This window comes from Grus americana, chromosome 17 (assembly GCF_028858705.1).
Source record: "Grus americana isolate bGruAme1 chromosome 17, bGruAme1.mat, whole genome shotgun sequence".
In the NCBI taxonomy this organism is placed as follows: Eukaryota; Metazoa; Chordata; class Aves; order Gruiformes; family Gruidae; genus Grus; species Grus americana.
This window is the reverse complement of record NC_072868.1, coordinates 9326439-9352141: the sequence shown is the minus strand read 5'-3', so window position 1 is coordinate 9352141 and position 25703 is coordinate 9326439. Positions and strand designations below refer to the sequence as shown.

Sequence of the window (25703 nt, the reverse complement as noted above, 5' to 3'; positions counted from 1 at the left end):
GGAATGGGATTGTTTTCCAAAGGGCATTAAGTGGAATAGTCCGAGGAAAGACGGTCTCTCTGATGCTTCTCCCCACCGGACAGATGGTGTCTGAGCCCCGGCAGGCAGAGCAGCCTGCCTGCCTTTGTGCGAGGGGCGCGCTCGGGGGGCAGGGGAAGACTCCTGCTTTAATTTCATGGTTATCTGCCGCCTGCGGTGCTGGGGAGCCTGAGTGCCGTGGCCAGCTCGCTGCACTGGACAAGCGGCTCGGCAGGGTCGCCTGTACCCTGGGAACGAAGCTCAATTTTCACCATCATTGCTTTTCCCAGACGTCAGAGCTCCTGTGCAATCGTGCCCTTGTGTAACTGTGGGGAAACCTGTGCTGAGGAGACGTGCCATGCTCACGTGCGCCCGGCTGCAGAGTCACGTTCCCTCCTATCCAGGGGCTGAGTTGTGCGGTGCCAGTGGCTCTCCCTGGCCCTCAATTGCGCCGTGAACCTTACCCCAAACCCACCCTGCAGGGAATGGCAGCATCACCAGAGCACGAGCGAGCAAGGCTGGGTGCAGGGATGGCCCCCAGGGGAGATGGGTCCTGAGGAAGGGCTGCCTGTTCTCCCACCTTTAGCCACTCGTCCTCCAGCATCCTGGAGAAGCACCAGCCAAGCCTCACCACTTCCTGCTTCAGCCCCAACGCCTCACCAGGCTGCTGTAATTCTTACATGCCACTTGAATGAAAAAGGGGAAAGGGTGGAGGTGCAGGAAGAGGAGGAAGATGTGCTCATTCTGTTTTCACTTCCTGTTAGTCCACATGAAATCTCAAATGATTCAGGCCACAAAGTCCCTTTTAGCAAAATCCTTGCTGACTTGAGGGCAGGAAGCAGAGTAGGCAGCTGATGCAGCAAATGCGGGAGAGAGCAGTGCAGCACAAGAAGGAGACTGTGCTCTGCCCTGGGCTCCTCCATACGTGTTGTTGCATGAAATAATCACTGGCTGGTGCAACTGGAAGCTTCTAAATGAGGTCAGTTGCTCTAATAAAAGATATTAGCTCTCCAGCAAGTTTAATACACTGGTGAGCTACACCATTACAGGCTGGAAGCACTTGCAACACAGCTATAATGGCTGATTTACAGGTAGCAACACCTCATTTTCTCCATACATAAGTCATATGTCACTCAGACGCTACCCAGGGCCACGTACACGCCCAGCTCCCACATCCCAGGCCAAACTCTGAGCCAGCTCACCACAAGTTACACACACAGAGTAATGTCACGTACTGCCGCCAGCCACGCTTCCTACACAACGCTCATAGGCTCCCCAGCCTTCCTCAGCCTCAACGATGGCAAAAACCAGAGAGATGTGCAAAAACTAGCATCGTTTGGAGAACTAACAAAGTGATGCAGATAGCTGTCTCGCTCCACCTGAGCGTGGCATTAGCTGCACTCAATCAAACCAGCTCCATGCCAGCCTCTTTAGGCCTCTTCTCTAAGCTTCCCAACGAGCCCTTCACCCTCCAGCAGGGAAGAAAACCCTTCCATGCTCCTTCGGGGAGCGGCCAGCTCCGGCAGCTCCCTCCCCTCAGGTTCTACCCCCAACAGACAAGTCCCTGCACAGCTCCGCCCATCAGCCCCTCACACACCTCCCGGCGTGAGCAGCTCCTGCTCCCGCTCAAAGCCCTGCCTGCTGCCAAGTTGTCACGTTTTGGAGTATTTGATTTCAGTCTTAAGAGCACCTGGTTGGCAGCAGTACAGGCAGGGAGAACCTGCCTGCTCTTTGTTCTCGGCCAGGTGGAACACGGAGCAGAGGCCACCTGCCTCGGTGTCCCCCTGAGCTCAGAACCGGGGCTGTGAGCCAGGGAGCTCCGGGCCCATCCGGGATCAGGAGCTGGGGCAGACAGGCTGAGCCCAGCCCCACTCCCACTGGAGGCTCCTCATCTCCAGGGCTCATCTCCCTGAGCAGGATACTGATGCCAGAAGCTAGCTACTAATTGGATCTACTTAAATCAGAAGCTATGTCTGCAGACACAGCTGAAACACAAGCTTGAGCAGGAAGGAGGATAATGCAATAAATTCAAACAGCTCTTCCCAAGGGAATCACATAGACCCCTGAAACTTCCCTCTTCACAGATACAGCCTATTACCCTTCCTTGGGCATGCTGTGTAAACGCAGGGGCAAGCAGCGGTTGAGAGAGTAACAGCCTAAAGCCTGCTGAAATGCCATGCTCACCCAGCTCCCTGCTCCCAGTAGCAGAGGGAAGGCAGACCAGTTACAGCACAACGTGGGAGCCTCTCTGGTTAATGTTCCGAATCCCGCTCCTCCCTCCCTCGCTCGCTACCCCGGAGGCAGGCAGCAGCGCTGAGTGCACTGGGTTTCCCATTAAAGAGATCCTGAGAGACAGCACTGGGCTGGTACACGTGAGCACGTGTCCGAGAGAAGACACGGGCGGCTGGAGAGATGCTGGCTGCACAGAGGAGCTGCAGCAGGCGTTCCCGCCTGCAGGCAGTCCTTCCCAGTACTGCTCAGCCCTTGGATTCTTCTTCTTTTTTTTTGCTAACTAAATTAAACATGAGGATAAAATAAGCAAAATACCTAAAAATAAAAAACAAAATGAGCATTTCTACAGCACAACTAGGCCACAGCTCCCCAGCATGCAAGTCGTGGCAGCCACAGCTCAGCCCCTTGAGCCTCCCGGGTTCTAAACTGACATCTCTCTTAAAAGGCTGCCTCCTGAAACCCACACCTGCTCCCCGGTAAGCCCAGCTGAAGCCATCTGCTAACGGTTCTGCCTCCCGGCAGCCCTCTTCCCCCTCGCTCCACTGGGCTGTTCTGCTTCTGTGGCAGAGTAACCCTTCTCCCCACCCGAACACAGCCAGGGCCAGCCCGCACCCTGAAGCTGCCCCAGTGCACCCAGCAAAGCCCTCGCATCCCCCTTCACGGGGAAAGCTCTCACATGCCTCTGGAAAGCACATCCCCTAACTTAAGCCCTTGGCATCCCAAGGACGATTAGGAGCAGGACTTCAGAGAGATCTTGCACCAAACACCCCTCTGCACATCCTTCCAGGTGGGGAGCAGGGAGGAGGAACAGTTTCCCTGCCCAAGGCCAGAGCAGCAAACCAAGGAGTGCCCTGGCACCGAGGGACACAGCTTCCCTTTCATGCCTCCATTATCTGCGTTAATCTTTAGTTGCTCAGAACAATAGCGTTTAAGGGTAACATCCCTCTCGGGAGAGTGGAGGAGGAGAGCGTCACTGCTTTCCTGCCAGGCAAAGGCAGAGCCACCCGCAGAGCAGAGCATACCTTTGCACTGAATCAGCTAGCAGGTAGGTCAACGTCCAGACTGCTATCGAGGTCATCAGAGGGGAGAGAGCAGCCACCCCCAGCCCCTTTCTGCTCCCACAGCAGAAGCCACCATTAATCCCTCGCCTTTCGGTTCAGCAGGTCTGCCACACTTCTACAACTGATATCCATCCCTTCCCCCAGCTCCTCCTGGGAATACTCCAGCTTCACAGTTAGTGGGGAAAGAGCTGCTAGAGAAATACTCCGTGTAATATCAGGATGGGATTGTGCTTACAGCCATCAGCAGCTTGGTAAAAATCAAAGGAGAGAAGCTTAAGCAAAGGCCTCAAAGCATCATGCCACAATTCAGCCTGTACCACGCTAACATCCGGTATGAGCCGCTCCTGAGGGTAAACCACATACACAAATGGTACGGGAGCTCCACGGAAATCAGGTGCAGCACCCCAGACATGTACAGAAAACTGCAGCTTCCACATGGGGGAAAAAAAAAAAGTACATTGCTCACTCCCACCCCATCTGCTGTGGTAGGACACCCTGTTGCTGCTGCAATGGAGAGACCCCCTGGGTGGTGTGAGGGGGACCCAGCTCCAGTTTCAGAGAGGAGCACGATGATCAGGAAGACTGACATTATTGAGAGCAGCTGTGAACACAGAGCAGCAAGAAACAGTTCGTTAATTATTTCACAGGTCTTTTTTTAAATGACACTCCATTCTTTGGATTAAAGGACCTTGGAGTGCTTTACGAATCTGAGTTCCCAGTGGCTCCCCTGGGAGGGAAGGAAACGTTATCCCTTTTGCTGAAAGACCGTGGGGTTAAGTGGGCTGCTCTGAGCCACAGCCAGTGATGGGCAGGAGCTTTGCCTTCCAGGCGCCTGTTCTAATCACAGATCTAAGGAACATAAACTATACCGTACACCAAAAGGCAGCAAGGAAAACAGGCAGGGCCCCAAAGAAGGAGAATCAAGTAAATGGGTGAAGAGCAAAGCTCTGAAAACTCGCCTCTGCATCACTCTCAGTCTAGCGGCAGGAATGCTGCTGAGGGCCAGGCAGGAAGCTGCAGTGGAAGTCATTCCAATGGCATTTCCTGGAGAGCACTGCAGAAAAGCCTCCAAGGTCGAAGGCGGGGCCAGAAGCTGCCAGGGATCTGCATGCTGAGCCCAGATCTCCAGCCGCCAGCGAGGATACAGCTACCTGGGACGGCCGCGCCAGACAGGACAGCCCGAGCCAAGACCCTGCCGGCAGCAACTGTCAGGCAGGCAGTCCCCACAGCCAAAGGGGAACACTCTGTACTGTGAAGGGACACGAGGGACTCAGCTGGCAGGGGAAGAGTATTTTTTTCATCCCAAGCAGGTGATGACAATGGGGGCATCATCTCAGCTGCAAGGGATCCAGACCTTAAAATAATTAAAGAACAAAGTAGAGATGAATCCCAATGCTTTCCAAGACAGCAAAGAATGCCCTTGGCTACCTGCAGCCACCTCCTGCGGCCAGTTTTGCCACATGTTGGCCAGCAAGTGAAACTGATGGCTGCGATCTCGAATGGGATTAGCAGCGCTGGGGCATTCCCGAAACCCAATGTGTTAACACCCAAAACACAGAGCTTTGGCAAACAGCACTCGCCCCAGAGGGAGCTGCGTTCCCCGTATGGTGCAATGCACAGCTGTGCCTCTTCCACACGTGCCACACACACCTAGCACAGCACTCCTCTCTGAGCCTCAGCGCAACAGCAGCAGAATTCAAACTTGTACTTTTCTCACGCTGTCCAAAAAGCTCAGACAGAGAAGGCGTGAGGATCCTGGGGCACCTGGAATTAGCTAGGTAACACAGTGGCTGTGGGGACGGCTTGTGCAGGATACCTGGGCAATGGCACAAGGCTAAAAAGCATTTCTGAAGAGCTGAGAATCAAAGGCTAGCTCTCAACCTGAAACCATTGAGAAGGCTTGAGCTAGAGCACAGGACGAAATCCCAGCTGCACTTTGTCATATGACACAGGCTGAGTCATTTCCTATCACTCAAGAAAAAATTAAAAAGATAGAAAATGAGTTTGCTATATTGACATCTTCTAAGGGTTTTCCCCAACAGAACCACAAGCTTCCAGTCCACCGCAGAGCAACACAACACATACATCCCAGCACACCGAGCCCTGCACAGACAGGGCCGGCTGAGAGCCCGGGATGCATGCAGCCAACGTGGGAAGCAGTCTGTCCTCCTTCAGCCTAGCCCAGTTTGTCAGGATTCAGATATCACAGACTGGTGGCAAAGATGATGTTTGCTCTCAGGCCTGGCCTGACACAGCCCCTTCATGCTGGTCTCTACCACACGTCCTGCAAACAGGAAACCTCTTGCCTCTATGTCCACAGATCTACATTCAAGCCCCCACTGAACACGTCCTTTAAACCCTACTCTGAATGAAGATTTACAGGCCGGAACTACTGCTCACTTTCCTTTCTCAAACAGATTAAGCATGGTCAGTACATCTCTGCCTGCCAGGCTCTCTCCCACTCACCCTGCACTCCCCCCTCCTGCGTTCCCTGCTCACCAGATTTCTCCCCTGATGAATCCCTCTCCCCACTGGGATCACTCTTTGAACTTCACAGCTAGTGGAATCCGGTCCTGGCCAAAGCAACTGCCCCAGGAAAGCCACCTCCTTCATTTTGATGGCTCACCAAGGCAGCAGCTCTCTTCTGGCTGGTTATTAAATGCCCCCCTTGGGTTGTTCTTGTTTGTTTGTTTTCTTAGTGCCAGAATGTGGAGAGGAGGGCAAACCAAGGCAGGGCCAGTAAATGTGACAAAATACACTTATGTTAACACTACATAGTGAGATTTACCATTTCTCCCTCACCTCAGACAAGGGTTTCTCAAAAAATCTGCTACAGCCCAGCACACAGCAGCCTTAACAGGCACCTCCAAAGGCAACCCGCACCCCACAGCCATCCTATACTTGCCTTTGTTCCACTGGTGGGGAATGAAACAGAGCTTCCTACGCAACCAGGCAGTGCGACACTGGTGATGGAACTGCGCTCCTTCCCTCTTTCAGAGGGGCTTTCCAGGAAGAGAAGTGCTGCAGCACTCCGAAACGCAAACCAACCTGGTTGCTGCCAAGCAGGCCTGCCAGAACTTGCATCCGTTTCACTGGGACCTGCCTGCTGCACCTCTCAGGAGAGCTTTGTTTGCACGGGACAGGCTCTAACAGCTCAGATACACTAAACAGGCTCCCTGTGCAAAGAAGGCAGCAGGAGAGGGACCGCTCTGTCACAGCAAGTGCAGGCTGGCACTCTCTTCTTGAAGGGAGAGCTGGCAGCAGGCCAGCAGTTTTTTCCCTGCAGCTGGAGCTGCACGAGAGCTAACCAGAACATCCCCACGCACGCCCCACGCGAGGCGCTCGGGAGCTCTTATGGCCCCTGTGCTGCCGCTGCACCATGCTGTCCCTTTACATGGAGCGGCACAGCTGCCCCCTGAGAAGGCCACAGTGAAACCTGAGCACGGAGGAAAGGTACAGCTGAGATGTCAAACAAAGATGTCAAACTGGCAGCAGCCACACCACCCAGCCCTTTTTTTGGTGGCTGGTGGAGTGGGATCCCCCCCACCACAGCCTTTACCACTCTACCCAGCTCCCCTTCAGCTACCAGCACAGCCCAGGCAGTGAAGTTAGAAGCCCAGTTCAATGTTAGAAGAAGAGAGCAAGGCTGCTCCCTTGGGTGGGAAACATGGCTAACTGTGATCTTCAAAGCAAAAGCTGGTGGGAGGGTCAGATAGGGAGGAGTCCTGACCCTTCTGCAATCTGTTGAACAAATATTTGCTCCAAACAATGAATTTAGAGACAGACACAAAAAAATTGAAGAGACTTAACCATGATGTTTGGGGGTGGGGAACAGAGGGAGGAGGTATTTCATTCCCCACAAGCAGGGACCAGTGATTTTCCACCAGTGATTTAATCTAAATCCCCCAGAGAGTTCATTTACAAAAAATCAGATTGCATTATCGCCTGGGTCTCCAGGATACAGCCCAATCCGTCACTAACAGCAACAGCCACACTAGCTTGGAAACCTCAATTTGATCACTCAATTCCAAAGACTAATCTGTGGCTTTAAAAGCCAAAGCCAGAGGGAGGGGGAAGGAACTCAGCATTTGGCCAGGGTTATCTGTAGGATGAGAGAGCTAATGGGCCAGATACAGCCTGATGAAATGGCCAGCAGATCCCAGGTTATTAATCGAAACCTAGCTCCTCTGCCTGAGCAGCCCCACCCAGGCAGTGCCCCAGGGCGGCTACATTCCTGGAATTCCTGCACCCTGGGTGAACCATGCTCCCTCTCGCTGGGTAGACCAGCTCCCTCTCTTCTCCAGGGTCCCCAGCATTGCCAGCCAGATGCGAGGAGCTGGGGAGCTCTGCGGGGCTCCTGTGCCTCTCCTCTGTCAGGAGGGTGCAAAGCACAACGCTGGGGTCAAAGGTTCCTGCCCTCTCCTCAAGATGCAGAGGCCTGCTGATGGACTATGAGATGAACAGGGCTGAAAGGCCTTAGCTCACCAGCACGCCAAGGAGGCAATTCCCCACCGTTTAGATGCTAACGCCTGACAGCGTGAACTCTTTCCAGTGGGCACCAGTAAAGGTTACACCAGCGGGGAATCACTAAGATGCAGAAGCAAAAAGAAAAAACTCAGACATCTGTAGGTCGTATACCTCCCGCTGGTAGTCCCAGGCAGCACCGCACAGCCGGACCTCGGCATTTCAAGAATGCTTCCTGAAGAAATGCTTATTCATGTTAATACCTCACCATTGAAAGCTTACAGGCTTTGCTGCTGGGGCAGCTGGGAGCATTGATTCCTGCCAAGCAAAAAGCAGCTGCAGGTTTTAGCAGCTTCCCAGAGCAGAGGTTGCCCCCACCTCAGCCCTGGATACCACTGCACCAGCTCAGACAGGCCCAGCAGCTCACCCACCACCCACCCAGACCTGCTGTGGGATTCACTTCACCATGAGCGCAGCAGAAGGCAAAGTCACATCTCCAGAATGAAGAAGTAGCTGTTACCCCGGCAGACCGCAGGCCGGCCCACCAGAGCACTGCGCGCTCAGAGAGGAGGAAGCTCCACTCCCTGCTGTTAAATGACACCAGGAACGTGCCCGAGAGCAAGGGCTCTCGCTTGAAGAACAAGCTTGGATGACATTAGATTTCCAAAGGCTCTTGCAAACAGGTCTTTAATGTAACATCCAAGGAGAAGGAACAGGGATGGAGAAGGACATGTCTGAGTAAGAATTGTGTCACTGCAGTAGACTGACCATCTTGGGGCAGAGCATTAAGAGCACAGAGGGAAAGACCAGACAGCGCTTTATCTCCCTGCAAGGTCTAGGACACGCGCTAGCAAAAACATTGCAGGGAGCTGTGCTCTGGTTCGATTGGCACCACTGCTGGCCTGGAGCGAGGGAGGACACGAGCAGCCATCCCCACCGGGGAGAGGAGTTCTTACCCATCCGCCATTCTCCTGGATCCAGGGATCTAGGTGGTCGGTCAAGTACGTGGTCATCCAAGATACAATGCGTCCCACCAATACCCGCATCTCCTTGTCAACGCTCTCCACACACAAGGCTCCTCCGAAGGAGAAGAAAGCCACAATGCGACCCCAGTTCACTCCATCACGGAAGAGTTCATTCACTACCTGCTCAAAGCTCTGATACGCTGTGCCAAGGGTGATGTGGAGCTGGGAAGTGAGGTCGCTAAAAGCCCGCCGGTACCTCAACTCAAACTCATCCCCTGCCTCTCTCAGCGCCTGCCTCACATCGGCTGTTTGAACGATTTCATGGACTTCGAGACTGCTCCGGTGCACGGTGGCTCCGTTCACTACGTGACTGGTGGGCGGGTGCCAGGAAGGGCTCCCGTTGAGGACGCCGTCCATCTCGGTCTCCTCCACTGCCAAGTCAGTCCTGTTCTCATCCTCCTCCTCCAGCTGACTCCAGCTGTATCCTTTCTGCGAGAGCTTGTAGGAAACAAAGTCAATCACTAACTCCCGGTTACTGCTGGACATTTTCACACCTGGGATGCCCTCAATGAGTCCATGGTCCAGAGCACGAGCAGGTCAGCACTTAGCAGGTCCCGACTCCACTCTTCTTCACGACCGATGGAAACATTTGACCTTTGCACAGATAAACACGAGGAGAGGAGAGAGGCAAAAAAAGGGTTAACGCTACAGTTTGTAAATGCACCCATACTATTAACACCGATAGCTTATCGTTAGGCTGAGATCATCCTGCAGCTTTACGCCGAGACTCAAGGCCACCAGATTGAAGCTGCACGGAGAACTGACTGCAACACCCCCCCCTCCCGGGAAACCAACGTCGAGCCCCGAGGGAACCCCCCAAGCTTGCTCGGAGAAGCCCCCGGCCCCCAACCTTGTGGTCTCACCGGGTGCAGGCACTGTCTGGCAGGGCGGCTTCGGGCTGAGCTGGGCCGGGGCGGAGGCGGCTCTCGCTCTGCCGGAGCCGCGGGCCGGACCGGCCGCACTCCGCCAGTCCCGGAGTGCCGCGGAGGCGGAGGCAGCACCGCCCCCCGCCCCGCCCGTTAAGGGGCCCGGCTCCCCCCGCCCTCCTCCGCCGGCGTTGCCCAAAGGCGGCCGGAGGAAGCAGGCAGGCAGCGGTGCCCAAGGGTTATAGCAGCCCCTTCGGGGCTCGGTTTGACGGTAACCGTGGCGCAGCCCCCCTTCCACCCCCTGGATTAGCTCGGCCGGGCGCTCGAACCGCCCCCGCCCTCCCGAAGCCCCTCGCTCCCCGCAGGCGGAGGGGAGTCGAGATAAAAAACTGAAAAGCGGCGAGTCCTCGCCACCAAGGCCGGGCTCCCAGCGCACGACCTGCCCGAGGCTGCAACCGCCCGGCCCTGCATTCTTACGGGAGCGATTCCGGTCGCTCGCTCCGGTTAGCAACGCGCTGCTGCCAGCGCCACGCCGGGCCGCGGCAGGCGGGAGGGCCGCAGGGGGGGGGGGGCGCCCCCCCCCCCCCCCCCCCCGCCCCAGCGCCCGTACCGCCCCTCGCGGCCGCCGTACCCGCGCGAGGCGGGGCGGCGAGCATGAGGCCCGCGCATGAGGGTCGACAGGGCGCCCGCCCCTCACTCGTTAGCCAATCACCCGCCGGGAGAACCCCAGAGGGGCAGGGCCCGGAAGCTGGCTCTCCCATTGGCTGAGCCGCCCGTCGCTCACGGCCTACCCCACTCCACCCCTCACCTCAGCGGCCGGTGGAGGGTCCGGGTCCTTCCCGCCCCTGCCCCGCGGGCCCGGCTGGCAGCGACGCCGGGAGTCGCCGGGAGCCACGCCGGGCCTCGGCCCGCTCAGCAGTCCCCGGGCTCCTTCCGCATCGCCCGCCAAGCGGCCGTCGCGCTCCTGGGCCGCGCCGGGGGGGTGCGGTAGGGTGGGAGGGGGCAGGAGGGGGCGGTGCGCATGCGTACGGCGCCTCGAAGCTGGGCGGCGAGCGGTGCACATGCGCGGGAGGGTGGGGCGGGAGCGTCAGTTAGACGGAGAGGGAGCGAAAGGCGCCTGCGCGGAGTGGGTGGTGCCAGTGCGCAGGCGCGGAGGTGCCGGGCGGAAGGCGGGGCTCTGGCGCCCCCTGTCGGCTGCGCCGAAGCTTCAGAGGCGCCGCCAGGTCCGTAGGCAGCTCCGGCGGCCTCGGTGCCCTGGGAACTCCGGCCTCCGCCCCTGCCACGCGGACACGGTGGAGCCTGCTGCCGTTGCTGCTTGTCCCCTTGCAGCAGTTCAGAATTAACGTGTGATCTTTTTATGTCTCCACAGCGCTCCGGAAGCCTGTGGCCGCCCCCTGTGCGCAGTGCTGTGCCCACAGCAGGGCTACAAAGGGAAGGCTGAAGCGGGCAGAGGGTCGAGGTGACGGAAGGCAGTTGTGGGACCATGGGTCGGCCCTCTCCTCGACAGAGTCCTCCCCTGTTAGTAGAGCCTTCTGTCTGGCTTTCTGGCTGCTACGGGGAGTTTTATGCAGAATTTGGGGTAGGTAATGTTGACTAGAGGGCACTTCCCCCAGCAGCAGAGGCCCTAGCTATGCTTACTGGAAGGGGTGGGTGGTGGAAGCCGCCTCCCTTGGGTGAGGCAGTCAGAGGAGTCCCGCCTACCGGCCACTGATAGACCGCACTTAATGCGCCACCTCACCTGATTGGCTGGGCGCGCCGCGCTGTGCCTTGTGGGAGTTGTGGTTTGCTTCTGGCCCCCTTTGTGGTTGTGCGTGCCCGGGGCACTACGTTTCCCGTCAGCCTTTCCGGGCAGGGCTCGACCGCGCGGGGCGGGGCTTGCTCATCCGGGTCCTCTGCTCTCCTGGCAGCTCGCCCAATCGGCACGCACCGAGGGCGTGTCCTAGGCGTTGATTGGTTGGTTCGGACGAACGAGCTGTGTTTGAAATCCGTTAACGGCGGTGGATAGAAGTGCCGCGCAGGGCGGCCGCAAGCGCTGAGGTGAGTGGGTTACCGGGCACTAGGCGCCCTCTCCGCTATCGGTGGCGGTACGGGTGGGCTCTCGGCTGCGCCTCACCTTCTCGCATTCCTTGGCAGACGCTGTCCGGTAACAGCAGCCTGGGCCCTAGCCCTTCCCCGTCATCCGGTCGAGTCTGGCTGTGGGGGACGTGACTGTGCCGTGGGCCTGCTCCCAGCCCAGGTATCGGTGTCACGGCCACTCGCAGCACCGTGAGACTGGAGGGCGCGGCTGAGAAGCGGAGGTGGGAAGCGGTTCAAGGCGCTTAGCCCGCGTCCGGGGCCGCTTTTGCCTGACACGGTGGGTGGGGGGCGGCGTCGCACATGGGCTAATTGCAACCCCCTCGTGTCCGTGGGGCTGGAGGAGCCGGAGCCTGGGGCCAGCCCACGGCCGGCAGCGGGGAGTTTTCGCCGCTGGGCAGCCGGAGGCCGATGGCGGGCAAAGTCGGCGTGGTGAGGGGCTCCCTCTCTTGGGATGGGTTCGCAGTACTGAAATAAGCCTTAAGGTGAGGGAGCTGCCTCGTGAGTGAAATGAAGTTGTGTGCTGAGATGTGAGTCTTCAAACAATCACAAAATCTGATTCTCACGATGAAATACAACCTAGATGTGCTGATGCCAGTAGGGACCAGGCTACCCGCTGTGCTGTGTTGTTAACTGTTCATTCACACTGACTGCTCAAAACCTGAAGGAGTGTGCATCTGGAATTTGGAGCTAAGAAAAATGGTGTTACTTCTTCTCAAAGCAAATCGTGCTTCCTAGGAAAAGGAGGGAAGAAAACCAGAGGAAACCTGGCTTAAGTAACAGAAAATGTATTAAGTTAGCTATTTTTAAACAGAGTTTTTTTTTTTTAAACTAGAGGAGCCTTGACTTACTCTACCAATAAGTTGAGGTTATACTGGCTATAAATAATTTACTTTGCCTCGAACAGCTATTCTTAGAATGTCCTGTCTTTATGTCTTCTAAAACTTGTGGGATCTCATTTATGGAGCGTGAGACGTCAGGGCTGTTTATTTTGGGCTGTGGGAAGGGAGGTGGGTCTGGGCTGCTGTTAGCGGCTCTGGAGAAAAGCTGCTGCTCCAGCTTCTCACTGCTCCTTTTGCTGTAGACTAATGATAGGTCAGAGTGGCCTGTGGAGCTCTGCGTGCTCACCTCTTGCCTGTGTAGAGTTAAAGGCTTTGTCTCCCAGTTTGGGTATTATATGATGGAACAGAAGCATTGCCTCTGTTCTGTACCTGGGATGATGAATTCAGCATTGATTCTGTACTGCAGAAAAGCATGCTTGAGCTTTGAGTGAGGAGCATCAGAGAGGAAGGAGAAGCCGTGGATCTAGAATTCGTTAAAAACGTTCACTTAACCCCACTCAGGGAAAAGCAAGGATGACTTCTGTTAGTGGCTGCTGGCATTGTGCTGAAAAAATTCACGTGGTGGCTTTGTGGTGGGATAGCTTCCTACAAGGCTGTGGTGACGGGACTGTATCTCTAGAGATGTAGTTTCCAGCCCCTTGTAATGGCCCAATTTACATATTAGCCTGTGAGACGCATCTGGGAATTTTGTCTGGATTATTGTCCCTATAAAAGGGAAGCAAAGCTTTGGGTTGCAGGACAATAAAGAAGCTGCCAGGCTGAATTAAGCAAGTTGCCTGGTTAGTGCAGCGTCCTGTTTTTAAACAGCAGACGGTGTTGAATGCCCAGCAGAAGGCACTGGAATTACTGCAGCACATTGCCATGCAGCTTCCTTGGCCTTCTCTTGCTTATTCCTGATTGTCCGTCTTGGGTTTTGAGGCATGTGGCTCAATTGTCTTCAGATTTATCTGCTGATGTAACTCGGAATAGCATTTTTGTGAATCTTTCCAATCCTGTTAGGATTCAGAGTAAGTAACACCTGTAGCTTCTGAAGCTCCAGTAGTGTATTGTGATAAGGTGTTCTCTCAGGTTGACCGGGGCTTATCTAATTACATTGGAAGGTGGCAAGAGAGAGCGGATCCCCTCTGCATCCTCCTTCCATCTGTCCCTTGCTGCTCCACTGAACTCCTCCATTCTCTTTCCTTCTGACATCAAATTTCTCCTCTTGGAACTCTGTGGCCTCTCTCCTGACTCAAAGGCTCGTATGGCCGGGGGGGTCCTTTGTCCCAGGCAGTGGGTGCTGTTATTGTATTGCTTGGTGACCATCGGTCCGTGCTGGGCTGCTGCTCTGAAAACAAGAGGTTCTTTTGGTTAGGTCGTAATTGTGAACTGGTCCCTTATGACGTGTTTGGTGCTAGGCCAGTACTGCTTAGGTCTTGCTGGAGTTACTCCTCTCCAACCTTGTCCAGCCTACATGTTTTTGGCAAGAAATGAACCACTACATTGAGAAAAAGATGCTGAGCACATCGGTGATGGAATTGTGTCAGCATTTTAAAGCTAATTTGGATTAGAGCGAGGTGTGAAGTTATTCTGAAATACCTATTGCACTTGCTGTTGGATCAGTCTTATTCTGGGTCAGGAATGCTTGTTCCAACTTAGCTTAATCCTTTTTCAAAGCTAACTAATCTAAACCAGGCCAAGGCACTCTTCTGGAACGTGCCAAAGTGTAGTTAGTTACTCAAAAGAAAGCTGATGTGCAGAGAAACTCGCCATCTATTCCTCTTTGTGGATATGGCTCTGCTGCTCTGTACAGAAACTGTATGGGGCTGTGGCTGCGTGAGGCATGTTTAGGTCAGTGAGGGGAGTGGAACCAGAAAGAGAATAAAGGTTTTAGTTGGGCAGTCATTTTTATTGGAGGAATTTGGGCTGGTTTTGAAAGCAAGAGGACCAGATCCTTCTTGTTTCTTGCACCAGCGGTGGTGTGCGCAAGTCTTTGTGAACCAGGTGAAAGCTGATCCTGCGGAAAGGGGGTGAGGGTTCCCCGGCTGGCTTGCTGTGAAGCTTTGCGAGCACTATTGTTGACACAGAAGGTGATGGATGTGGAGGAGAGCGGGGTTACGCTTTTAACTACACCATAGATTTATGTAGGATTACAGTGTGTCTATAATCATGGTTTGGTAAATGCACGCGGTGCCTGCAATTAGGTAACATCCCTACTAATGAGAAGAAATTTCTGTACCTCGCTTCTGATGGAAGAGTGCCACAGTGGAGAGAAAGAATTTCACCTCCTGTCTTTAAAGAAAAAATTGAGATAATGGTGGTTCTGCCATCAAAATCACAATTGGGTGTTTTAAAATGCCTCAAGGGAGCAGGCAGCAGACTTCAGGCTGTACTTGGCTGAGCCTGTTTCGATTGCAGAAGCATTGCAGTGGGTGTATTGGAGTGATAAATCACCGTAACATTCTGAACTGGTGGGAGCTCAGTCCCAAACTGAGTCGATGGGTGGAGGAGTGAGATGCCTTTCAGTGAACTGCTGCTTCAGAGTAACTCCTGTTCTGTGCAGGGCTTGGAGGATGCCTAGGGATTTGAAAAGCAATGCTGTGAGTTCATCTGACTGAAATGGACCCTCTGGAGTTACTGTGGAGTAACTTTTACCTCCCCACTGGTTCTTTCAAGAAACTTGGAGTATGAAACTGTGGCATTGATGCACTCCCTTTCTTTTGACGACTGACTATTTGCTTCTGTCAGGGAGGGAGAGAGAGGAGGAGGTCAGTGATGAGGGTGCTGACACTGTGAAAGAATATGGACTTTACACAGTAAAAAGTTGGAAACTGCAGCAGTGTGGCAGTGGACACAAGTAGCTGTGAAACATGATGCTCATTTCTGACTGGGGAGGGTGAGGGGAGAATGCAGATGACGCATTTGATTTTTTTTTTTTTTTTAAAAAGTGGATAGTGTTGACAGAAACTCTATCTTGATTAAGAGCGGTAGGAAAGCATTTGATTCCAGCCATGTCTTGAGCTCAGTTACAGTTGGTTTTGGCTCAGATTCCTCTGTTTGCCTTCTTTGGGTCCTACTCTGACATCTTCACAGTCATGTAGCTGATGCTTCTCTAATGACATTCTTCCCTTTAACTATTGCAATTCTGTGCTGGGGAACTGAAGGCTTCTGGGTGCAGCCATCATCAGGAGGGAGGGCGGGTGATTGTAAACAGCAGTGGTACCTTCTAAATGCTGCTTTGATTTACTCTTGAATGTTTTCTTATTTATGGAGCATACCCTCTGGGTTGAACAATGTGTGGTCTGCCTAGACAGATGGTTTAGGTCTGAGAGTTTGTGGATTAAGAATATGCTGCTTTAGAGTTGATTGGGCTCATAAAAGCAAAGTTCAGGTGATTTCCTTAGGGAGTGTTTTATAACACATCCTCATGGGCTTTGCCTTGCAGCTGTGCGAGGCATTGTGAAAGTATGAAAACACCTTTGCAAAAAGATTTTGTTAAAATTTAAGGGTTCGTAACTTGGTTGCTGGCTTTATTCCTGTTCCATTGAGTTTAGTATCACCTGTTGACACAGGGACACCTCCTGCTGTCAGTGCTCTGCTAATTAACTGCAGGGACTGTTTTTGATGGTCACAGTGCTTGGTTTGTTTATAGACTGGCCAGCCTCAGGGTAGTGCTGTGGAATGCAGCAAGGACCTTATGCTGCCCTTCTTCCTACTTTTTGCCCAGTAACAATGCTCTACAGAACTCTGTTCCTGCTTTGGAAATCAATTTATTCTGTAGAAGAGCATGCTTGTGTCATTAGTTCTTGTCTGTAGCCCTCCAGAGGGAGGAAAAACTGGACTTTGCAGTGCTCTAGAGTCAGCTTCATCATCAGGCTCTTGCTTTATAAATCTGTGAACTGGTAAGGGTAAGAACTGTTCTTCGCTGTGTGTGGTGACGGAGGGAAGAACAAATCAGTTGCTCTCTAGAAAAGCTTTGTACTGTACTTCCTTTTTAAAAATACAATTCTAGCACCTACAGGTACAAGGAAAACCTGCAAAACTTGATCTTTTTGATAGTTTTGAGCTGCAGATGTCAACAGTGGTAAAACTTCTGTAGCTTTGCCAGTCAGCAATAGAACAAAAAACTCCACTGCTTATGAGGCATTCTGTCTGAAGGCTGTGAATTAGACAGGAAAATGTACCAAAGACTGTCCCAGCATCTGTCTCTAGAAACTGTGCAGAGGAAAAGTGATGGAGAATGATTTAGCTGACACCTGTGTTGGAGATTAGTATAACAGGTGACCAATGCTTGTTGTCTAAAGGACTGTAGCAGTGCAAGCGGAGAACTCACAAGGACAGCGGGAAGGTGAAGATGTCTCACCCAGAATCTCGCTATTCCTTTGATGTCCCAAACCCTTGCATCAATTTTGCGACTCTAAGCGATGATGATGTACACAATGCAGACTCCTGGTTTGGTAAGTTGCTTCCAATGCCTTGATTTGTTTTCTCTTTGGACGAGGGCTTGGCATGATGCTTGTTTTGGGCCTGGCTTCTGCGCGGATGGGTTAGTCATGTTGTTAACCGCATTGTTTATCATGTGTGCGGTTTTTTGTTTTTGTATTTGAACTTTGATTGTCATCTGTAACGTGACAGATGACTTTGATAACATCATAATGAGATTCGAGGGTATTGTTAAAAATTTCCTAACACAGTACGTGTAGTGAAAGTCTCTCTTTCCTCACAGACCAAAAAGCAAATCTGGAGAACGTCCCTCCTGCAGAAAATCTGGCAAAGGTCTCACAGGACAGCCCTGCTTTTTCAAAGCCTGATATTATTCTGTCTTCTGTCACATCGCAAGGAATAACAATAAGTAAGCTGGCATGGTATGGGAGGGAGAGAATAAACTTTACCTGTTTTTCACTGGCAAAATGAAAAGGCCTCAGTCTGACTTTTGTGGGACCATCTTCATATATTGTTGTCTAGCAAGGTCTCATGGTTTCACTTCAGCATTCCTCTGCGTGTGTGTATGTATATATATGAGCTGACGTTTGTCACTGTTCTCAGGTGAAAGCCATGGCAAAGAGGACAGTGAAGCAGAATGCGTGCAGGCCAGTGTGGCTCCTCAGAATATTGTTGGATCCCTGACAAGCTGGAGAGCTGCTGCTCCTGCAGAGGCCTCTCAAAGGTGAAATACTTGTATTTAGTTTACATGAAGATTGATGACAGTGTAACTAAGCAGGTCCTTGCTTTCAAGATGTGCAGTTCGAGCTGTTCTTGGGTCATCCTATGAGTCTGAAGCTCTCCAGCACAGAGATCGTGTATTGGGACAGCTGATCTGCTTGCTAAGCTGGAGGGACGATCTCTAGGGGTGGAAATGTAATGCAGTGTCTCACATACTTCTCAAATGAGACTCAGTAGCACTAGGAGCTTCTGGAATGTGAGGATATCTGAAACTGAAATGGTTATAAAGTTTCTTTGTTTATATCTGCCTGAGTTGGACAGAACTTGTTTGTGATATGAATGCAAGGGGCTCTGTATGCTCATATATACCCAAGAATATTAAGCTGATGGATTATTAAACTTAAGTCATTCATGCTGCATTTGGATTGTTGTGTTAAACACACAATTTGCATAGGGGTCATGTTGGAGTTAGGTGATGCATTAATGTTAAAAAGTATTATACACATCGTGTGTTGTCTTAGACCCGAGGGAAAGCTAACCTCCATTTTCTGTTCTACTCTAGACCAAGTAGAAGACAGGCTACAAAGCAGAAAAAAACACAGCAACACAAACAGCCAGCTAGAATCAAAGCGGAGAGAAACGCTAATGCCTTGGTTAATAAAGAAGAGGTTCCACCCCTGAAAAAAATGAGAATGTACGTCATCAAAGTCCTTCTGTTTGGGGCTGGGAAGGGGGAATATAACTGTTTCTTCGGAAAGGATTTCCACATGGATGAGAGGGTTCTCACAGGAAGGTTAGGGGGAGGTGACGGAAACCTGATTCCTGATACAGCTGTTTCTTCTTGTTTATGAAACCAGTAAGACCTGAAGGAAATGCTCTATTTGGAGGTAGAGATGTGAATGAAATAAGCTTGGCTTTCTTAAGATTCTTACTCCACACTCAGTGTCTGTCAGCTAGCTTTAAATTTGGCTTAACTTATCCATCAGGAAGTCATCAGGCAGTCATAAGCTATGAAAGAGTTGCAGCTAAAATATTTCTCAAATTAGCTTAACCACTAAGATATCATATGGTGATAAGCTTGAGGTCAGGAAATTGAAGTGCAATCTCTCAAACACTGCTGTACCTAGGTGAACTACAGTACACCTACCTCCTCAAGAAAAGCCTAAGTTCCAAAAACTCAGTAATTCATCTTCCCTTCTACAGCCTTAGAGTACCAGGGAAAACTAGACGATCTATACCTGGGCCCGTGGTGAGGTAAGGCCAGTCTGGCATACCTTAGAACTCACCAGGTGTTGGGATGTGGTGAGAGCTGCAGGTGATCTTTCATTAGAGCACAGTTAATTGGAGTGGTTTGTTGTAACAACTTGTTACCTTAGTTCTAGCAGCAGAGAGAAGCTGACAGAAGTAGCCACGAAGAGAGAGCCCCTGCAGAATCCTGACCTCTCCCCAGGGAGAGGGAAAAGCAAACTGACCATGCCCTCCACGCCAACAATGTTAAAGTACGTAGCTTTCTTGTGACTTGTCATTGCTAATCACAGTTGATTTAGGTGAGAGCTGTGGCTAGAGTGTTTTCAACTTCGACTTAGCATGTGGTGGTATCAGATTTAGTAAACACTGGATCGAGACAACAAAATTAGAATGAAATGTACTTCACCAACTGCACCTGAGCAAAGGAAAGCTTTTGCTTTTAATTGAGGAAAAAAATTGTTCTTGCTAATGGATGAAGCATGCATACAGCAAATGTGTATGCAGGATAGCAGTTAGCTGCAAGTTTTCTTGAGCAAACAAAATCGAAAGAGATCTTTTCTAGAGAGTGTATTTTTATAACAAATGATACTTCTGCAGTGAAGTCAGAGCTAAGCATGTTCCTTTGCACTAATGTCATCCTGTGAAGCAGGGAGGTGTATCTCAGTCTTTAACATGCTTCTGCAGGAGAACCAATCTTTCTGGCAAAGTGAAGAGTACGGAGGAGCAGGAGCTGGAAAAGATGCAGCAGTTGCAGCGGGAGGTTATGGAGCTGCGGAAGAAGAACGAGGAGTCTCTGAAAGCAGCTATTGCTGGAGCAGGTGGGCTCTAGCTGAATTCCAAATTGAAACTGTATTGGGCTCAGCTGGAGAGTGCTGTACAAGTACCTTTAAAAATAAACATTCCAGATTTTGTAGTAAATATTAGGATTAAGGGGCTTTTAATGTAGATCAGCCTCTAAACTGCCTGGAAACAGTTTGGTTTGGCTTTTGTCATATTTTGAAAGGTTTTAGATGAGTTTGTCAAAAACTGTTCAGGTTATTAGAAAGTAAATGTCTCTTTCTTTTTCTTCCCCCAAATCTTCCCCCCACCCCAAAAGGCTTCCAGACCTTACATGCTCTTTTTCTTTAGGACAACCTGTGAAGAGACATGTTGGTCAAGTAACAAAGCCAATTGACTTCCACTTCTGCACAGAGAATAGAATTAAACAGCATGTGGAAAGCCAGCCTGGGAGCGAGTACAAGGAACTGGATTTTGCAGCAGTACTGAGAAAGCATCCTCCTTCTCCGGTGAGAGCCAGAATGTTGCCAGCAGTCAGCTGACTAATTCTTGACATCATCTTCTTTCTGCTTTTGCAAGACATACGCTACTGGTAACCTGCAAAGAGGGTTACCATAGGAGAGGCAAGCATTGTGCAAACGTAACTGTTAGCTCACTGTGTATCTGCATTGCCACAAGACTCTAAAGGGCCCTTTAATGTCATATCTTCCAGTTATTACATTTCATGTTAAAATCTTCCACTTTGTACAGTTTCCCAATATGACTAGCTTGTGCATGTCCATACAGCTAAGAGTTAATCTAATGTGAAGTGTTACCTCCTTTTCAATAAGGGGAAGGGGACAGATACTGTGGATCAGTGGGGATAGGAAATGTCATCAAAGCATCCTGTGTTAAATGGCCATAATGACTGTAGCTTTTTTTTTCTCCAGGGGCGAATGCCAAAGGGACCCACTATCCCCAAACCGTTCAATCTGTCCCAGGGAAACAAAAGAAAACTTGAAGAAACCACATCAGAATACGTGTCCCTTGCAGAGCAGGTAGAAGCATTCCAAAAACGCACACCATCTCGTTACCATTTGAGGAGCAGGAAATCTGATGAAGGTGAGCAGTCCTAGCTGTGTCTAGCCAGGAGGCTGTCCACAGAGATGGTGGGAGAGCAAGAACAATGCTTTGGCTACTCTACTGAGCAAACAGTCTGTGCCTGTTGCAGGCATTGCCATTAACTGCTAGTCTCTGTGACTTGAATTTATAGGCCCAGTTCCAGGAAAGTTGGTGAAGGCTCGGCTTACAAACCCTAAAACACCAGTGCTTCTAACGAAGCAGCGCTTCAGACCTGCCACCTGCAAAACTACAGCAGAGTTAGAAGCAGAGGAAATTGAGAAAATTCAACAGTAAGTAAAGGCTTACTGTAGTCCTTTAAGAGAGAATTATACCACACTGGAAATATCTTTCAGATACCAAAATATCACTTCTCAGGAATACCCTTTTTGTGTAAAAGAATGAGTAGCATAAAACCACTGAGATTCTTTTAGCTTCTGCATAATCCTATGGCTCTGATTGTAAAGATGTGAAAAGTAGCAGATTCATTTTGAAGAAAGCGCTCTTAGCAGAGCTGATCTCGGGTTGAGTACAGCTTATGACTAGTAAAGCAAACCCTGTATAGCAGTACAGCCTGCATGTGCTTCAAAACTCTCCTGTAGAAAAAGTTTTGAATTTCCAAGAAAGCAATCCGTAAGGCTTTTCCTTTAACGTCTTGCTGTTTCAGAAGCAGAGGGGGAGTTGCTAACTGGAGCAGCACATATGTAATGTGTCTGTGGCACAACTGCTTCTGTACCTGACTATTGCTCTCTTATGCTGCAAGAGAAACTATTAGCTAGAAGCTGGATCTTGCCATGTACAGTATGTTGGTGACTGCTCTGTCTTTCCTGTGTAGGTACAAATTCAAAGCACGAGAACTTGATCACAAAATCTTTGAGGGTGGACCACTCCTGCCTAAGAAACAGCCTGTGAAGGAACTCACGCAACCCATTGGCTTTGAGTTGGAAATAGAAAAAAGGATTCAGGAGCGTGAGAGTAAGAAGCAGCAGGAGGAAGAGCACTTTGAATTCCATTCTAGGCCGTGTCCAACAAAAATCCTGGAGGATGTTGTGGTAAGAAGTTCAGTAATACCCAGACCTGGGAATTAGGACTGAGGTGGCAATTAGATTCAAAATGTTTGTAGCTATGTTGCATTATGTATTTAATAATCTTTAGTAAACACTGTCTGTCATTAGGTAAGAACTACAATGAGTACCTACTGTGTTATGTCAGGTTGGTTTTCTGTAGCGCTTTTTCTTGGCACTTAGGCTTGGGTAACTCCTTCCCTGCTCTTCTGAACAGGGTGTTCCAGAGAAGAAAGCACTTCCTGTTACAGTCCCCAAGTCTCCAGTCTTCACCTTGAAAAGCAGAACCCGAATGCCTAGCAAAGATGAAGAAAAGGTAACTTGTGAACGGGCGGTAGGCAAGCCTCCTTGTCCCACCATGGTGACTGCCTCAGCCAGCCTGCTGTACCTCTGCCAGTTGGGTCTGATGGTCTGGTTCAGTTAGTCCCTTCCCTTCTGTTAGGCAATTCCTCTCTAATGATCTAGTTGCTGATGCTCGTTTTACAGAAACTGAATTCTCATAGAACATGAAATAATTCAATTTAAACAGGAAGGCACTGACTAGGGTTTTTGAGGTATTGCTGCCATGAATGAGGAAAGTAGCCTGCTGAGATTTCTAAAGGACATTGCCCTTCCCTATTCATATTGAGAAGGGCAGATATTGCACGTGACCTTTCTTCTCCCTGCAGTCACTCTAGATCCCTGGAGGTGGGGAGCAGGATTCAGAATGCATCATGTCCTTCCTCCTTTTCCTCTTGTGAAGAGGAGGTTAAAGAATTACAGTCTAATTTGGATGACTACTAGAACTGATAGTGGTTTGGGAAGAGGAAGGACTTGCCTGAGGTTCAGGATGCCTGTAAATTGGATAACTAATTTTTGCAGTGTCCAGAGTGTTTTTCTTGATGCTGTTGTGACCCTTATTAAAGGAACTCTAGTATTCATGGCTTTGTTTGGCAGGAGTTAGTCTTTTTCTACAAAAATCTGGTGCTGTGTCAGATCCTAACACTAATATCCCCTTAGGAAAAAGAGGTGGTCCCTGTGATCAAAGCTAACCCTATGCCACACTACGGAGTGCCTTTCAAACCTAAAATGCCAGAGCAGAGGCATGTGGAAGTTTGCCCCTTCTCTTTCGATGCTCGTGACAGAGAGCGGCAAATACAGAAAGAGAAAAAAATAGAAGAATTGCAGAAGGAAGAGGTAAGAACTAAAAGCTACCTTGGATTCCACTCCTTCAGTAAAAAGGGTGTGGCAGGATTTGCCTCTTGCTGTTGACTGTTAAACTTGCAAAGCTTCATGCCTTTGAGGAAAGGGCAAGAAATATTTCAAGTTGTTTCTTTCAGGTGCCAAAGTTCAAAGCACTACCTCTGCCTTACTTTGACCACATTAAGCTGCCAGAAAAGAAGGTCAAAAACCCAACTCAGCCTGAACCATTCAATCTGCAGATTGATGAACGGGGAGCTGCCAAGCTACAAAGCTGGAAACAGCAGGTAGGATGAAAAGGAAAACAGGTACAACCAGCCTTAAAGCAGGTAGTGGAGTTGTGATTGACTTGCAAAAGTCTCCTGCTTGAGTCGAATCAGATTCTGAGTTTGAGCAATGAATTATCCTGTCCTTGGCATGAGACTTATGCTGTGGGTTAAGGATTGGGGATTTTGTCTCACTTTATGGTAAGCGATGGGATTTACCACAACTGCACGAACAGCTGTGGGGTATTTTCTAAGCAGCAGCTATGTGCAGCTGGATCCCTTTGCTGACCACCTCTGTGCTTGGGGATTTATTGACCTATAAATAATATACTACTTTTCTCATGTGAAGTCTGTAGTGGACACCTAAAACTTTCTTCAGGCTATTTTTGGCAGAAGTAACTGGCAGGCAACAAGTGACACAACTTTTTTGCTTTAATATGATTTTTCTATGCAAATGACTTGATCTAAGCCAAACTGGCTTTACCAGTGCTGGGAGTGCTGAAGTCTGGGGAGGTGAGGAGATGGTCTGTTTGTAATGCCTGGTGCTTGATGGGCTTGCTTCTCTTGCAGCTTGAAGAAGACTTGAAAAGGCAGAAAGAGGCGGCACGTTTTAAAGCTCGTCCCAACACAGTGGTGTACCAGGAGCCTTTTGTGCCAAAAAAGGAAAATAAGCTGTTATCAGGTGGGGTACTTGCTACACAGGCTTGGCTGATAACTCAGAACTGATGCAATTAAATGATGTTTAGACTGGCTGTTTCCTCTTCTTTATCAGCACAGCCAATAGTGCTGTGTACTTAATCAACTAATTCCCTAACAGCTTGTGTCCCCAGGGAGTGGGGGAGTTTCCACTGCCTCCCTGTCCTGCACTAATAGTCAGCTGTATTTAACAGCTATGCTACAATTGGCAGATGATTGATGTGCGCTAGCTTGGGATGAGGGTAAACAGTATGCAAGGAGCTCCCTGTAGAGACAGCTGGCATTTCTGCAGCAGCTGTCAGTCTCTTCCTTCTATTTCTAATAATGAGATGAAGGCATCTACAGCTTAGGGTAGACTAAACTTCGTAGGGTATAGAACCATCCAAAAAACTTGTTTGTACTAACAATTGTGTGCTTGCTCCCTCCTATGAGGACACCCGTGACGGGGTAACACCAGCGTTAACACTGTTCACATTTGGGCATAAGGTTTTATCTTTTCCTGAAGCACGGAGGTATCTACTAACTACCCTTGCAAGGTGAAGCGCTCCAGAGGGAGGCTTCCATTTGGCACTAGCACTGCTCTGCTTTACCTGACTGTCTTTGCACCAATGTTATCTCCTTTATTTCTAAACTTAGAGAGCCTTTCTGGTTCTGCAGTTCCTGAAAGCTTTGAGCTGGCAACAGAAAAAAGAGCTAAAGAGCGGCAAGAATTTGAAAAACGATTGGCAACTATAGAAGCCGTAAGGGAGAGGCATCAAGAGCAGGTCAGACAGCGACAAGAGGAGCGTGAAAAGGAAGAAGTTGCTAAGCTAAGACAAGAGATGGTAAGTGAGCTATTTCTGAACAGGGGCTGTAAAGTAACCCAAAGGGATGTGTGAATGTACTAAATGAGCTAACGTCAATGTTGAGCTGCATTAAGACTGTCTCTTCAAGTTTCCTGTTGCAAACTGACTCTTCATTAACTTTACAACTGGTCTTAAACAAACAAAAAAGGTAGCTCTGCTGAGATGACTGACTTTTGGAGCTGTACACATGTAGTCATTGGAGCAGAATGATCTCTGTAAAATCCACAGCCCCAAAGTGTGCCTTGCATGTTCCTGGTGGCTCACTCCAGTGCCGTAGGCAGTATGGTTGTCTTGTAGACAGATGCCTGTCTTCATTCCACTGATGGCTCGCCTGCAGGTTTCAGCTTCATCATAACTGCAACAGTTTGCTTCATTTTGTACTTGATTGATTTTTTTTTTTACAGGTTCACAAGGCAAACCCAATACGCAAATACCGCAGCGTAGAGGTGAAGCCCAGTGATCAGCCACTGACTATGCCAAAGTCTCCCAACTTCTCAGATAGATTTCGGTGCTGATATGCATCCATGTGCTAGTAGGAGGAAGATCCCATCCCTCTCCGCTCTCTTGATAGGCAGAGAGGGAACAGTTGTTTTTACGTGACTGCTCAGTCTCAACTCCTACACTTGGTTCCATTATTGTTATATTGAGTAGTTTAACTCCACCTGAGGCAGGTGGCTGAGGCACGGCATACAGGCAGTGCCATACAGCCTCGCTTCACTTCTAGACAACTTGTTTTCTAAGGACTAAACCAGGTTTTGATATTGTATACAAATATTGTGTGCCTGAACTAAATAAAAATTCCTAATC

At 50.2% G+C, this 25703-nt stretch overlaps 2 protein-coding genes across 12 annotated transcripts in view; one reads left to right on the top strand and one right to left on the bottom strand.

Annotated features, from left to right (window-relative positions):
• BCL2L1 (BCL2 like 1) overlaps positions 1 to 10612 on the bottom strand; it is an 18805-nt gene extending 8193 nt beyond the window's left edge. The window contains exons 1-2 of one of the 5 annotated variants that reach the window (XM_054845277.1): positions 10475 to 10612; positions 8732 to 9394 (exon numbers count right to left, since the gene is read on the bottom strand). In XM_054845277.1, the coding sequence (XP_054701252.1) occupies positions 8732 to 9286 (555 nt within the window). In that variant the 5' untranslated portion in view covers positions 9287 to 9394; positions 10475 to 10612. Of the gene's footprint in view, positions 1 to 8731; positions 9395 to 9650; positions 9828 to 10143; positions 10231 to 10474 lie in introns of those variants that run through there. The other 4 variants (XM_054845280.1, XM_054845281.1, XM_054845278.1 and 1 more) reach the window with 4 other exon arrangements.
• On the top strand, positions 10461 to 25703 carry TPX2 (TPX2 microtubule nucleation factor). Of its 7 annotated transcripts, none has more exons than XM_054845182.1 (19): positions 10461 to 10653; positions 11036 to 11245; positions 11574 to 11703; positions 16865 to 17017; positions 17287 to 17412; positions 17607 to 17727; positions 18286 to 18417; positions 19100 to 19222; positions 19656 to 19789; positions 20100 to 20257; positions 20678 to 20849; positions 21001 to 21139; positions 21682 to 21898; positions 22128 to 22226; positions 22910 to 23086; positions 23230 to 23376; positions 23926 to 24037; positions 24688 to 24875; positions 25301 to 25703. In XM_054845182.1, the coding sequence occupies exons 4-19, from the start codon at positions 16915 to 16917 to the stop codon at positions 25409 to 25411; spliced, it is 2259 nt and encodes a 752-aa protein (XP_054701157.1). In that variant the 5' UTR covers positions 10461 to 10653; positions 11036 to 11245; positions 11574 to 11703; positions 16865 to 16914; the 3' UTR covers positions 25412 to 25703. The 7 variants fall into 7 exon arrangements, with proteins under 7 accessions (XP_054701157.1, XP_054701162.1, XP_054701155.1 ...); XM_054845180.1 differs by lacking the exon at positions 10461 to 10653 and adding an exon at positions 11800 to 11902 and having other exon boundaries at positions 10833 to 11245; XM_054845183.1 differs by lacking the exon at positions 10461 to 10653 and adding an exon at positions 11800 to 11963 and having other exon boundaries at positions 10833 to 11245.

What these genes read in the sequence shown, in the direction of transcription:
- TPX2 (XM_054845182.1), top strand. Translation starts at nt 16,915, where the DNA reads ATGTCTCACCCAGAATCTCGCTATTCCTTTGATGTCCCAAACCCTTGC. An exon ending in TACAAAGCTGGAAACAGCAG is followed by an intron (nt 23,377 to 23,925) that starts GTAGGATGAAAA and finishes CTTCTCTTGCAG; the next exon opens with CTTGAAGAAGACTTGAAAAG. An exon ending in CTAAGCTAAGACAAGAGATG is followed by an intron (nt 24,876 to 25,300) that starts GTAAGTGAGCTA and finishes TTTTTTTTACAG; the next exon opens with GTTCACAAGGCAAACCCAAT.